This window comes from Peromyscus leucopus, chromosome 2 (assembly GCF_004664715.2).
Source record: "Peromyscus leucopus breed LL Stock chromosome 2, UCI_PerLeu_2.1, whole genome shotgun sequence".
NCBI classification, from domain to species: Eukaryota; Metazoa; Chordata; class Mammalia; order Rodentia; family Cricetidae; genus Peromyscus; species Peromyscus leucopus.
In genome coordinates this window covers 60,367,256-60,383,208 of record NC_051064.1, presented here as the reverse complement: position 1 = coordinate 60,383,208, position 15,953 = coordinate 60,367,256, and the positions used below count along the sequence as shown (strand labels likewise).

At 38.1% G+C, this 15,953-nt stretch overlaps 1 protein-coding gene across 1 annotated transcript in view; it reads right to left on the bottom strand.

Annotated features, from left to right (window-relative positions):
- Plppr1 (phospholipid phosphatase related 1) overlaps window positions 1-15,953 on the bottom strand; it is a 279,970-nt gene that overhangs the window by 25,225 nt on the left and 238,792 nt on the right. Inside the window, exon 4 of the mRNA XM_028882757.2 lies at window positions 11,573-11,705. Coding sequence (XP_028738590.1) covers window positions 11,573-11,705 — 133 coding nt within the window. The remainder of the gene's footprint in view (window positions 1-11,572; window positions 11,706-15,953) is intronic.

Sequence of the window (15,953 nt, the reverse complement as noted above, 5' to 3'; positions counted from 1 at the left end):
TGGTATCAGGGACATACTTTATGATTTTCTCCTTTTGTATGATGTTGGCGGTGGGCATGCACAGCTTCTGTTATGTTGGGGTACAGTATTTCCATGCTGTATTTGTGCAGAGCTTTTATCATGGAGGTGTATTGAGTTTTACCCAATGACTTTCCCCACATTTAGTGAGATATCATTTTTGTCTTTAATTCTGTTGATGTAATCTGATTTTTTTTATTTGCCTCTCACACCTGCTTCTAAAGAATAGACTCCACTGGGTATGATCATTTTTCTTGGCAACTTTTCTCTCAGTACTTGGAATATGCCATATCCAATCTCTTCTGGTGTGTATGGTTTCTCCAGAGAAATTTGTTCATACCATCTAATCAGAAATGTGACTCTGAGATTTGTTTTGCAGATTTTAAAAATCTTTCCTTGTTTTACAATTTTGACATGCTTGCTATAAAACACTCTGTAAAAGACCTTTCCTTGTTTCTAGGTACTCCAAAGACACAGGTGCTTGTTCATTTAGTGGTCTTCCAAAGATCTCTAATGGTCTCTTTTCCCTTGACCCATTTTTTTTGTCTGAATGTGATATTTCAGAAGATCTATCTTCAAGTTTATGTATTCCTTCTTCTGCTTGATCTAGATTACTGCTGAGGTTTTTTGCTGTATGCTTTGACTTACAGAGCTTGTTTCTGAGATTTTGATTTGCTCTTTTACAAAATCTCCATCCCTTTGGCTCTGCTTCTCATCCATATCTAGAATTATCTTCAGAATTTCTCTTAACTGCCTTATGTGTGTTCTCTTAGCTCTCACTTTTTTGTTTATAACCCTTTTTTTCAAAATTCATTATTAGGTACTTCATCCACTTTGATCCCTTTGGAATCTGCTTCTTTAACCACTGTATTGTGTTGGGAACATCTGACTACTGTGTTTTCCTGTATTTCTTCTCTTCCTGTATTGAGATTAACTTATCTGGTGGATCAGGAATGCCTACCCATTTTTGAGGTGGTCTGCTCTAGTAAGGGCCCTTTCCTGTAGCTGTGTCTACAGGGTAGGTTGCTTAGTTATCTAACATTGACTGTTTCTAGCTGGGAACCCACCTGGATACAGCCGCATTTTAGCTTCTTTGGACTTTTTAAAAAAAGATTTATTTATTTATTTATTTATTTATTTATTATGTATACAGTATTCTGCCTGCATGTGTCCCTGCAGGCCAGAAGAGGGCACCAGATCTCATTACAAGTTGTTGTGAGCCACCATGTGGTTGCTGGGAATTGAACTCAGGACCTCTGGAAGAGCAGTCGGTGCTCTTAACCACTGAGCCATCTCTCCAGCCCCACTTCTTTGGACTTTAATTAATGAGGCTGGACACAATGAATGTCATGCTGGAGTCAGGCAGGTCTTATACCTCATAGGCCAAGCAAGAGCAGACAGCTGTGGTGTAGACAGCAGTGGATGTGGGAGTTCAAAGTGTGGCTTCTCCTAGCCTGGGAGTAGAAGCCTGTACTGAGTGATAGAAGCTTCTTTGTGTATTGTTGATACTATAACATTGGCATTCCAGCATGGGTGAATTGTCTGTGTTTTTGTCTTCTGACCAGTCAGTGGTGCTAATCCAGAGGCTTCATGGGGAGAAACCATCGTTAAAATCATGGTTATTTCTCAATGGCATACTAGGTTCTGATAAGTGTATGGTCAGACAAAATAGCACGCGCACGTGTGTGTGTGTGTGTGTGTGTGTGTGTGTGTGTGTGTGTGTGTAATTAAGATTGGCAGCAGAAGCTGCCATGTTCTCTGCCTGTGTGTGACCTCAGCCAGAGTGGACAAAGCTGCACTCACTCCCTCTGACATACATTTGGGGGAAGAAGAGAGCTGGAGCCATGGAAGTTTCTACCATCTCACCACTCTCCTGTGGGCAGAGCTGGGGCAGAAGGGTTTCCCCTCTGTTGTCAACCTAAGGCATCCGAGTGGGAGAGGGGCTATGGGAACTGCATGGGTGGCCACCTTCAGTCTGGATACCAGAGTCACACACAAAGCTGCCTCCACCATAGGTATCAGAGGGCAAGCATCCTGGTTATGAGTCCTCAAGGGTATTGAGAGGCCTCTGTTCCCTTGTGTCCTGATACTTATCTTACACAGTGTGACCAAGAAGCAAGCTTAGATCACAGTCATATTGTTGGGCCAAGTTGAATTTGCAAAGTTTCCTCCAAACCAGTGGAGGGAATGTCAGCAGAGTCCCAGGGATGGAACTATGTAGCATAAACTCAGACAACACTTCATTTCTCAAGATGGTTCCTGCCTAAGGTATCCTGTGGGGCTGCTGAGAGATGGTGTGAGTTTCCTCCTAGGTTTAACGTTGCTTATGTAAATGGCCCCAAAGCCTGTGTGGATTAGGAGACTTTAGTCACTCAGATTGCTACAGTGGATAGTGGATATCCCACCTTCCCTGGCTGTGAGGTTGGGTGACAGACATTGCGATGTTTTCTTTTTCTTATGCTGTCTCAGAATTGTACACAATTCTAGTTTCTCTCACTGATTTCCAGTGTTCTGGGGTCTCTCACCTCACAATGTAGCTATATGTACCTGTCACTATGCGCTTTCTTTGAAAATATGTTTTCAACAGTCCCCTTATCACACAGCTGTCATTCAAACCACAGAAAGATTATAAAAATACTATAAAATTATGAGTACTAAATTGATATCACTATTGTAAATGAAAAAGCTAACTATAAATTATTAATGTCGATCTAAAAACTGATAAGATAAGAAATCTGTAATTCTGAAAATCTAAGACAAATACCCAGTACCATGTGTTATTCATCTTCTGTTTGAACAAAGCAATTTCTATGATATATTGGGCTGGTTATTTTTAAAAACAACACTGTATTTGCCATTGTTGTAACTTTCAATCACGATAATTGATGACCAAGGATAGTTACCTAAAATCCTGATGGTTTATCAACTAAAAAAACAACCACTGAATATTTGCAGAAACGACAGGCTAACCTAACCTAACAAAGACACCTCTCCCTCCTATAAGACATACAATAGCATGAACTTGGAACAGATTATTTTTATTTCAGCGAGAATATTATTTTCTTCACTCCTTTATTGCAAGACATAGCCTGGGTGCTTTCTCTCGCAGGTATTGTTCCTTTCGTTCACCCTGCTGTCATCTCCCCTTTCCATCCCGCCAGCCTCTAAGCAGCTGTTTCTCAGTGCTGCTAGACAGTGTGGATCCACATGCTGTTTAGTAAACTAGATGGAGAACATGGGTGCAGATAAATTCAGGGAGTATGCCCAGAAGTGAACTAATGCAGAGAGAGAAACATGTCTACCATGGGATCTGAAAACAGAGACTTCAAAGCCTAAGGCCCAGAGAGCTTCTACAATTCCTCAAATCTGCCTCTGGTGATCCTGATCATAGTTTTTAAAATCTGTAGTTGGTGGCCTACTCCTCTTTCCACCCACAGATCAGCATCACGCAGGCTGGACAGTCACTGGCCTGTGCTGATTAACAGACATGGGACTGATGCTCCTTCCCTGCTCGATGCATTTCCTAAGCATTTTACTATGCACTGTGGCCATAATTTAAGTAGTTCCCTGGACACACTTGCTATTATTCTTATAGAAAGCTTTGAACTCACTCTCTATTAACTGCTGAGAACAACTACAAACGTTCACACAGTATTTTTATGACTCTCTATGACGAGTTTTGTTGTGAAATATCTTACATAGCAAAAGTAGCCTTCACTTTTAAAAGCAGTTATTAAAACATACTTGTTTTCTTAAACATTGCAGAAGTAGTTGTCAGCTAAGTGTGATCTTTCCCCACAGGCGATACTTTGTTTTAGAAGGCATTTTTGATGGACACTAGTACAAGAGGGGATGGTATGGCAGATATCTGGTTGTGGAGGCCAAGGATGATGCTAAATATCCTACAGTAAGTAGAGGATGCTGCTCTTTTCCTATACAAAAAAGAACTATCTGGATATGATGGTTAATTTTTAAATGTCAACTTGATACAACCTACAGTCACCTGGGAAGAGATTCTAAATGAGGAAATGTCTTGATCAGGTTGGACTGTGGAGATCTTTAAGGGAGACTGCCTTGGTTGTCTTCATCAATACAGGAACCCACAGCCTGAAAGTGAGTGGTACCATTTATGGTTTGGTGTCCCAGACTGTAGAAAAGTAGAGAAATCTAGCTGAACCCTAAGCATGTATGCACTCATTTCTCTCTGTTTTTGACTGTGGATATGATGTGAGTAGCTGCTTCAAGTCCTTGCTGCCTTGACTTTCCCACAATAAAAGTCAAGAACTTGGAATTATGAGCTTTCCTACAGTGCTTTTAGTCATGGAATTTTATAACAGTAACAGACATGAAACTAAATCATGCCAGTTGTGCTACTAGAACATTGGTCCAACACATCAACTGTGCTGAGGGAAAGAAACATTGCTTTGTAATAGCTGAGCTCACTGAAGTGTTGTGGTTTTATACTGCCTAACCAGCAAAGTGCTAGAGAAAGCAGTCCTCTGCTCAATTAGCCTTTTTATTTGGCCCCAACCTGTAAGTGCTGCTGTTGCGTAGAATCCTCAGAAAAGGGGTCGCATATGACTTTACATCTTTTTAGTCTAGATCACTGAGGATAACATTCAAAGGAGAATATCCATCCTTTGCACAGAGCAAAGTAACTAAAATCTACCCCCCTTGTGGCTTTTTGAGTATTGAACATATTGCATAGGGCCTCTCAGGCCAACTACAGCTCTCAGTTTTGGTATCAGTCTTTCTCTGCATTTTGAACCACATTCATGGTCCAGAAACAGGGGACATCTCTACAAGGGAGTTCTAAACATTTTAGCATCCTGGGATTAAGAATCTGAAGTTCCATTTCTTTCAAAACTTCTAATATCCACCCCAATTCTCTTCCCTACTTCCCTATCTCTTCAAGTTTTCTATCTCTGCATTCTAGAAACATTCCCACCTGTTTATAAGCCTTGCTCTTGACATTTTTCATTTATAGTATAGGCTCATGGCTCAGAAACAAAGCTGGACTTCCAGATGCCATGCATTAATTTTAGGCTTCTTGGGCAAGTGAGTTTTAAGCAGTTAGCATATGAAGCTAGCCTTGATTCCTGGGCACCCTGTTCACTGGGATTGTCCCTGTATTGACGATTTTGTCTTTCTATCAAATTGATATCAACTGTAGACAATTCTTGAGTGACAGCATCCTCCCTCCACTGGCACAAACACCCTATTTAATTTCCCACATCAATTTTTCTCTGTAGCATTTATCTTCTAACAAACATTATTTATTTAGTTATTTATATCGTTCAATGCCTGGCTTTCCAAATTAGAATAGAAAATCAACCAGAGCAAATTTTATTCAGGTTTGTTGACAAAATGTCCCCCTCAACACTATCAGAACCTAGCATAAAGTAGGTTCTCAATAAATTAATAATTGAAAGTTGAGTGAACATACCTGACCCCCATGTTTAAGTTATAAATAATGTATGTAGAAATAAAATAATTAAATAAAGTCTCTTTCTAGAATAAGAACATTGAAATGACTTTCAAAATTGAGACCAATTTCTAGTTTTCAAAAGCTGATATTAAGCTTGTCTCTGAATATCAATTCTTACAGCCATAAAACAAAATGACCTTTGAAAGTGCATTTAAAGTATTCATGCTTCATTCACAGATCACAATTTATGGTGATTGATTAGTGTTACATTCATTAACTATTTATCATTGCATTTTCTGTTCGGTCCGCTGTTCTTAATCCTTAGACTTGACCTAAATTGCAAAAGACTTGCTTAGTATTTAATTACGTTTTGATTAGAAGTAATAACAGAACAGCTATGTGGTCACTAATGAAAAGCCCATAATAAATAGTTTCTGAATGGCAGGCTGTCTTAGGTGCTAACAGAGAGTCTACTGTTGGCATGTGTGCAGTGTTTGTCCATTAGCTGCACAGAAAGTAGTGATTCAGGAAGGGAAAGTTAATTTATTCTTCTTTCTATATGGAAGCCCCAAACTCTGTTAAGTCTACTGCTTTCTATGCATCAGTGTTGAGTCAAAAAGTAATCATTTAAGAATTGATGTTTACAAGAATAGTTTCTTCCTGAAGTATGTTTATTTCCATACATTTTTTTGGGGAATGTATGGCTCCCTTACTTAAGTCTTTGCTGCTGGAAAGGATGCCAATGTTTCATCTTTATCGAGAACCTAAGACTGTGGGTTATTATGCCTTCAATGTGACAGAGTGAGAGAAAAGGCATTGAGAGGGAAAAAGAGAGAAGCCGCATATCCTTTTATTTATACTTTTTCAAATCTTTAGTTCTTTTTATGACTTTAAAATTATACATATTCAGAATTAAATGAGTTGAGGTTATAGAACAGTAGACAACAAAATAATTCACTTATTATCTTAAGTTTAGAAGTAACAATAGTCGACTTCCATTTTAATCCATTCTTTCTTTTTTCTTTTCTTTTTGAGATTATAATATAATTGTAGTATTTCTCTCTTCCCTTTCCACACTCCAAACCCTCCCCTATGCCCTCCTTGCTCTCTTTCATATTTACAGTCTCTATTGTTGTTCTCATTTTAAGGAGCATATGAACATAATGTATACTTGCATAATATATCTTTTTTTTTTTATTTGAGACAGGGTCTTACTAAGTAGCCTAGGCTGGACTTGAATTTTCAATCTTCCCATCTCATAATCATCTACATGCCTTAGTGCTAGAATTCCAGGTGTTTGCTCTCCTAAATACATAGATCCATTTCTACATTTAGAAATAGAGAATATTTTTAATATTTTGCATAGCATTATATCATGAATAGTTTCCTCCATTTTTGAGGTTAAATGGACATTACAGCACTATTTTATTTTTAAAAATGATTTATTTTTAATTATGTGTGTGAATGTGAGCACAGAGGCTTGTGGAAGCCAGACGTGGTGAATCTCCTAGAGCATGCTGTCATGAGCCACCTGACTGATGTGCTGGGTAACAATGCCTTGGTATTTTAATTTGTATTATGGAAATTAATTTAGTCCACAAAGTTAATCTACATTTCTGCTCTTTGAAAACATGATTCAGTATAAAATGTGGGGTTTAAAAGGACATTTATTTTTAAGGTTTGTTATATACACTGTACATCAGTATAAAATGTGGGGTTTAAAAGGACATTCATTTTAAGGTTTGTTACATACACTGTACAACTGCAATGTAGAAGGGACATATGCACTTACTCCTATCAAACCTGCTTTTTCTGACCCCCACCCCCAGTATGAAGCACATTTTCTTAAAACAATTTGCTAATCCATTGGCATTTTTTTGGTAACACAAAGTTGATTGTATTTGCTAGGAAATACTATTCATAACGGCTCTGAAAACAATTACATAAACTGTAAGGGGAAATCATGCCATTTAGGCTTAATTAGAACAGTCATTTAAAACAGTTGTCATTTCCCAATGCCAATTGCAGAATGTGTATTTTGGTGACTACTGACTTCGAAAGAAGACTATTAAGCTCCTTACAGTAATGTTTCTAATAGAGTTTGGTAACTACCTTATTTTATTTTAATTTTTGTCAGAGGAAATATTTCCATTTAAAAGATTTTTATTTCAATGAATACATTTTCTCCCTTTTATAAAGAAAATAATCTAGATACTCAGAAATTAACTTTTCCTGGATTCTTCTGCAATCTCTTTTGTCTAACAGTGCTATATGGAAATCAGACTGGATTTTTCATGCTCTCTCTTCCAAATTGCCTTATGTGTGTACATTGAAGTTCTAGAACCAAGCTGGACTGGCAATCATGGTCATTAAAGAGGAGGGAAAAGAAGATGTAAGAACTAGCCTTTGTGAAGTTAGTTTTAGGAAAATTTACTATTTAACAATTTTTATCTTTGCTCTTCATCTATCAAACTAACAAACAATAACAACAACCAAAACAAAATTAAAAAGATCTCCCAAGCTCTATATTTATTCAAAGTCTATGTCTGTGCCACGTTGCTTGCAATATGCTGCTTACATTAAGTCCTCACTCTCCAAGGAACAGAAATTATAAGGAGTAACAGACTTAAGCAGCAGTACCAATCTGTTAAGTGTCCATAAAAGATAGAAGTACAAAGTCCAGTGGGGGTCTAGAAGACAAGGGAGCTAGCTAGTTGTTTGGCTATAAACAGGTAATGTTTAAACCGATACTGAAGGATGTGACTAGGTGCTGTGGTAAAGGGATACTCTAGACAGTAGGAACACAACATGAACAGGAATTGAGATGGGAATCCTATAGTCTTTCTGAAGGCCAGTAAAGCAATTTAGAATAGTCATAAGACTGGAGCCAGGAGGGGGTCTCAGAGCGTGAAGGGCTCTGTAGAATATTCAAAGAACATGCGGAAATACTTTGGAGCGATGGCTCAACAATTAAGAGTGCTTGTAACGTAAGCATGGACACTTGAGTTTGACTCCCGAGCGCCCATGTATCAAACTGTATGTGGCCACATGGGCCTGTAGCCCCAGTGCTGTAGGGAGGGTGTGGAGACAGGATCACTGGGACTTTCAGGCTCTTAGCCTAGCTCCAGGTTCAGAGCAATCCAGTCACAAGAAAGTAAGGTGGAGAGTCATAGGGCAGGACACCCAGCATCCTTCTCCAGTATCCATAAGTGTACAAAGTGTATGGGTACATACATGAATGTGTAGGTACACCAAACATGAGCACATGCATGCATGTGTGAGCGCATGTGCACACCACACACACACACACACACACACACACACACACACACACAACACACACACACCAGTGGCTTCAAGATGATCAATAGATGGTGTCTTTGTAGAGTTAAAAGGGTGAATTGAGAGGCAACATCTGGGGAAATCCCTTAAAGGGCCAAGAGAAATTTAATAAGTCAGTGGTTTTCATATTTTGACACTGATCATCAGGCTAATCATCAGTATTTCTGACTGAGTAGGTACTGGTGTGGGTTCCACAGATCGGCATTGCTTACAAGTTCCCAGATGGCTAGAGTTTCCCAGGTTTTTTTCTTGAGCAACTAGGTGGATTCTTGTATCATAAGACAAGGAGCATATGAAGCCAATTCTCTTGTGACCCTCTAATCCTCTGTCTTTTATTGATGTTTCCACTAATTTTTCAAGCTTTACATGTTACCCTCTGGCTATATTATGATATTGAAATCAAGCTGATTTATTTGAACATCTCTCTGCTTTATGCTTTTAGCATCCAGATCTCCATTGGCTTATGATAAATCTTTCAGGTCCAAAGGAAACTCCAGTTCCCAGACTCCAAAAGGTTGTCCAAATATCCAGAAATGAGATAATCCAAAATCAACCTGCACTATAGAAGGATTTCTGGTGGTTGGATAAAAGCCAGCATTCTTCAGGAACTTGTGAAACCAGTTCCCATCTGCTAAAAGGAGTCATTTCCCTTACCTTTGGCAAAAGAGACATATGGGTCTCCAATTTCATATACCTGTGGTTGCATATGGAAAGGTATGCTGTCCTCCAAGCTTCCTCAGTAGCACAAATTTTTTATTATATGTATATGTGTTTGTTATACATTTCAAAGTCCCCATGCCAGTCTCCCAATCCTTCCCTTCTCCCAACTACTCACCCTCCTTATAACCCCACTATTCTCACTTTCTTTATTCTCTATCCCCTGCTATTCTCCCTTTTCTTGTAAATGGCCCTGGCCAGGTTCTAGTCTGCTGGCCATGTACAGTCTATTTCTTGCTCTCTCTCCTCTGGACTCTTCCAGATGCCTCCAGCTGTTCTCATTATCATGTCTACAATAAAATCCCTTTTCCTTAACCCTACCATGGAGTGGTCATACTGGCATTTTCTTTACCATATCCCTCTTGCATACAACATCCAAATGGACAAATGTGTCATCACTTATTAGTGGGAGTCTGATGATCCTTCATTGATCTTGAAACCGTGTCTTAGCCCAGTGTTGTGTCTCAAGTGGTAATTTTTATGGGCCACAGCATGCTATGTGGAGGGTTCATCCTGGGAGTTAGGTATTTCCTGGCATCTCTCCATAAGCATATAGAGAAGCCACAGAGTCTTACATAAGGGAAAACACCAGTTAAATTTTCTGTTCTTTGGACCTTGCTTTTCTCTGCAAAGGAACAGTAACAGTGACATTTAAAGATGTTTACAGTTAATTACATGCATAGGAAGCAGATCAGATAGAGGGACCATACAATCTTGAATAAAGTAATATCTTGATTTTGTGTTCAATTAGAGTCTTCATCTGTACACTTCCAACAATAATACACTTCATGTAATGTTGGGTGGATTAAATGAAGTAATGTAATAAACTATCTAGTTCAGTGTTCAGTGTGATAAATATTCTCTTATCTACTCTTTTTCCATGATTTGGTAGCCAGTCATTCTGGTGGGAACTGGCGTAACTCTAGATATGTCTGAAAAGAACAATTTTTTAGGACAGTTGAATTGGACAGTAGTAACATCATATGGATCAGTCTATAACCATATGAGCCAACTTTAGTTTTCTGCAGTCTACAAAAACTTTAATTTTGCAGACATTTGTAAATTCCCAAGAGTATTTAAGTGTTAAATTTTGATTTGCTACATTTAGCAAAAAATTCTTAGACTTCCTGCTCTAGAACATTTTTCATTTCTGATCAATCAGAGAGGTTACTGCATATTAGACTTTGATAAGGTCCTCTGTTCGTAACTTGAACCCTTTACTATAACAGGAAAAAAGGTATTAATTATTTATTAAAAGAAATGAGAGCATGATGTACCTGGTTCTCTGTCTTCTAAATAGTACCATAGCTTGTTTTAGTAACAGCCATGTTCATAGTTGGAAATTTTATTGGGGCTCCTACAAAGATTTTTTCAGCAGACATTTGCAAGTTCTTGTTATACTACCTACCTAATGATCACTTATTGAGTACTTATAATGTAGGAATTATGCAAGATTTATGTTTCTATCTGCATCAATATATACATTCCCAAACTATGATCAGCACCTATAGCACTCTAGGTATTTTTAGGATGGACATAGAACATGCCTTCATCATTCCTCATCAAGAACACTAAAGCAAACATTTTTTTCCAAGTTTGGAAGAGCATTTATTTTTCAAGAACCTGATGGATTAGATGTCCCATACTTTGTTAAATTTCCCAAATAACAGATCTACAGGCCAGGAAAACTTTGCCAGGAAATCTGACTATTTCATTTGATTGACTTCCCACTTGTCCCCAACCTTTACTCTTTAGTAAATGTCAACACCCAATCAGTGTTAAAGCATATGTTCAGGGATAATATCAAGAGAAAAGTTGATCAGGGGGAAATTAGTTGAAATCATTTCTGTACAACAATTTAATAAATACCACTTTATTTCAAGGATAAAATATTTGATGTAGTACCAAGATTAGGCTTATCTTTATCCTTTGTGGAAAATCTCCAAGAAGCCCTTGCTTTTAATGCTGGTACTGCCATATTTTAGCTTATTTGATCAAGCATATCCACCAAATTCAGTGTGCTTTACCTATCCATCGGAGCTTGGTTCAACAGGCTGTGGCACTTACCTATAAATCTGATGATCCTTCGGAGTAAGGGGTTCAGGTAACAGCATTCCCCTGTTAGGATTGTTTTCTCCTCAGCAATCAGGGATTCCCTTGTTGATTTTATGAAATACATGGATACTTCACCAATAAAAATCTGGAGAAGGAATGTTAAAGAAATGTCAAGCAGGAGAAATGCTTGATTAAAGATAGAGCAGGGGTCCACAAAATAACTTCTAAAGAATTATAGTCCTTTTAAAAGATACCATGTTGATTGGGAAGATGGTGCACTAGATAGTATCTTGTATTTAATTCTTCAAAAGAATTGGAGAAAACAATATTTGATCATTTAAAATACAACTCAAGGAAAAGTATTAAAATCTAAGGCCATATAACATATAAATTGAAATAATAGTGCTTAGTGGAATTAATGATAAAGCTTGTGGCAGGATTAAATTTTGACCTCACTTTGGAAGTTGCAACAATGAAGAATGGTACAGATAGCTAATGATCCAAGAAAGGATACTTTCACATCTCACAATACATTATTATTTGCATTATAAATATTTACTTGATCATCTTTGCCTGAGGTGCACTGAAGTGGTTTGACTGTTACTCAGTTCACCTTTTGTTGTTTGTAGATCAAGATGTAGAGCTCTCAGCTCCAGCACCATCTCTGCCTGCATGCCACCATCTTCCATCATGATGATGGTGGACTAAACCTCTAAACTGTAAGTTACCCCAATTAATTTTCTTTTATAAGAGTTGCCATGGTCCTGGAGTCCCTTCACAGCAATAGAACCCCTAACTAGAACACGAGGACTGTAAGCTCTTTGATATCAGTGTCACACTGACATTTAAAAATTATCCTGTTAGCACCAAACACAGTAGATTGACATTTAAAATAAGGAATAAGCATGGACATTTTTTTTCAAGACAGAGTTTCTCTCTGTAGCTTTGAGCCTTTCCTAGAACTCACTCTGTAGCCCAGGCAGACCTCAAACTCAGAGATCCGCCTGCCTCTGCCTCCCAAGTGCTGGGATTAGAGGTGTGTGCTACCACCACCCGACAGCATGGATAAACCCTGCACTGCTACAAGTGAAGATGGAAGTTATTTCCAAAGAGTTCAAATTAACAATCACCACCAATCATTAAATACTAGGCATATGGAAGGTACTTCAACATGTCGACATGTTCAGAAGATCCCTAGCCTTGGTATAAATACACTTTCCTTCCTGGAGAGCCACGGAGGTTCTCTAAGCATACAAGTGGCACATGGGGGCACTGAATCCAGGTCAACTAGACTCAAATCCTACACCGACCAATGTGCTATACAGAATTGTGATTTTTATAATTTTATTTCCAATTAATCTTCAGGAGATAATACTTTAAAGATGGTTTTCTTTGCCTTCATATAACCTGCAAGTTTGGAGAAATTTTATCAATGTTTTAAGAAACCCTATGTTTTATATTAACTTTGATGTATTTATATGTATGAATATTTTGTCTGCACATGTATGTGTACCACATGCTTGCCTAGTGCCTGTGGAGGTCAGAAGAGGTTATCAGATCCCCTGGAATTGGAGCTTGGGATGGTTGTGAGCCACCATGTCAGTGCTGGTATTCAAATCCAGTTACCACTGAGCATTCTCTCCAGCACCCCTATCAATTTCCCCAGCAACCCCATACATTATATCCTTGTCATTATAGAGTATCTGCATAAAAATAACATCAAAGAATATACCCAAGTAGTGAAAATTAAAATATAAAATTTCAAAACCAAGATCATTTATGTGTTTATTACTTCTGTTTAGTGGTGAGGTCACTGACCATCTCCAAGACTTGGCCACACACAGCCAGATTGTGTCTGGAACAGTTCTAGAATGTGGCACATGATTCTATTTTCACTAACCCCCCAAAATCTCATACTATAACAGCACAAGAATCTTTCAGTAGCTGAAGAATCCTATATGTAAAACTTTGATGGGCATCAAGTGGCTGATGAGCAGTCTGGTTCCTTTCACAGTGAATGGGCTCTACGGACAGTCATCTTCCTAACCACACAAGCCTTTTACTATTTCTCTGCTCACTAGGTCTTCTGTTCTGGGGTGGGGGGTGATGAGTCTGCTTGGAGGATGCGGGCTGTGAAGGTAAAGGATGGCTCTGCTTTCTGCCACGCTTGCAGCCCACAGTTGATGCCATTTTGCTCAGAGTGGCAGATTTACAGCTCGGGCTTTGGCAGTGCCTTGGTCCCTCCATCTGTACTTCTGCTGGACCACCCTGTCTCAATCCATCATCTGTACAAAGAGCAGCTGGAGCAGGTGGGAATTTCCATGTGTTCAGTTTTGGCTGTCTTACTTATTTAGACCTCTCTGATCACTGGCTAACAAAATACACATCCATCATGGCAAATTACAGTGTCCTCCAGTGAGAAGTGGTCAAGGCCAAACTAGCTCTGGCAAGAATAAACTGTAGATAAATTCCATCAGTCCATTTTATCTCCCAGCTATGCTAGCCACAATCCTAAGTGATTCATGACCTTTTACACAGTTGTAAGCATACTTTAAGTCATGAATGCAGCTGCCATACATGATTAGTCATCTTTCACATACAAAACTCAAATGCATATATGTTAACCATATTGAAACATAGTAAACATTTTTTGTGTATTATCTTTTTTGGATGCATTATTCACAAAGTTGAAATTACTTTTTACATATAAAATTATATGCATTTATCATGTTCAGTGTAAGGCTCTAAAGAGCATTTATATTGGACAATGTGTGACTCTAGCTAGGTAATTAACATGTATCTTAAAAAACATAGTCACTACTTTGGGGGTGTGAGTATTTAGCATCCACTCAGCATTTCTCAACATCACAGCACCTTGGTAGTGATTTCATACACTGTTGTGGATTTATGGGATGTACCTAGTTAATTAAAATTTTAAATCATTTGAACAATATCTCCTCGAGCCCTTCTCTCTAACCACGCAGGTCCCTGGCAATCATTCTATTCTCTGTTTTGGTGAGGTCAACTTTTAGTTCCCACACGAGTGAGATCATGGGATGTTTGGTGTACGTCACAAAACAAAGTGCTCCAAGCTCAGCCATGTCAGAAATGACTTCACAAGTGTTTATACTTGACTGATATTCCATTGTGCACACCACATTTTATTTATTAATTTATCTGTTGATGGACATTTGGAATGATTTGACGTCTTGGTTAGTGTGAATGAGGCTGTAATAGTCCTGGTAGTATAGATTTCTTTAATATATTAACTTCATTTCCTTTGGGACTGATGGACCACATGGCAGTTCCGTGTTTACATTTTCAAGGAATATCCATATTGGTTTTCCATAGTGACTTTACTAATTCACTTTGTTATAAGGTCCCCTGTTTGTTACATCTTCACATCCTTTTTTTTTTCCTTTTAGAATGCCTATCCTAATAGGGGTGAGACAATGTCTGATTGCTATTGTAATTTGCACTTCCATGGTGAGTAATGATGCTGAAAACTTTGCATGTGATCCATTCAGATCATCTGATGACTTTTAATCAAAGAACTATTGAGTCTGTTATGTATTTTAGTATGAATTACTTGCCACATGTATAGTTGCATATATTTTCTTCCATTTTGTGTATGAACAGTTATTTCTATAGTAATTATTTCCCTTATTAGGCAGAAGCATTTTAGTTTGTACTTCCATTTCTCTACATTTCTTTCATTGACTGTACTTTTGGGGTCATGCCTAAGAAACCACCAACAAGTCCTTTGTCAGCAAGTTTTCCTGTGTTTTTTTTTTTCTAGTAGTTTCACAATTATTGGGTTTATATTAAGTCTTTAATATGTTTTGTGTTTATTATTCCATAAAGTATGATATTAGAGTCCAACATCACTCTTTTGTGGGTGGATTTCCAGGTTCCCCAGTAACATTTGCCTGTGTATTTGTCTATGCACTGTGTGCATGTAGAGTCTTTGGAGGTTAGAAAGGCTATCAGGTCTCCTGGAACTGGAGTTACAGATGATTGTGAGCCACTGTGTGGATGCTGGGAATCAAAACTGGGTCCTCTGGAACAGCAGCAAGTGCCCTTAACTTATGAGACTGGTTTATTCTTGTGCAGGAAACCAAAGATGCTGTAAGTTCATGAATATTTAGTGATCATGTTTAGAAGACGCTGTTCTGACATTAATTATTATTATTATTATTATTATTATTATTATTATTATTTGAAAATTCTGTAGCCATTGTACATAGCTTTCTTGATTAATTTTTTTTCCAGTGAGTTTTCAATCAATGTATAGAAAGACCACTGACTTCCACATGCTAAGTTCACATACCTTAGCTTTACTGAATTGGTTTATTGTCACAATTTTGGGTGACATCATTTGGGTCTTTGGATT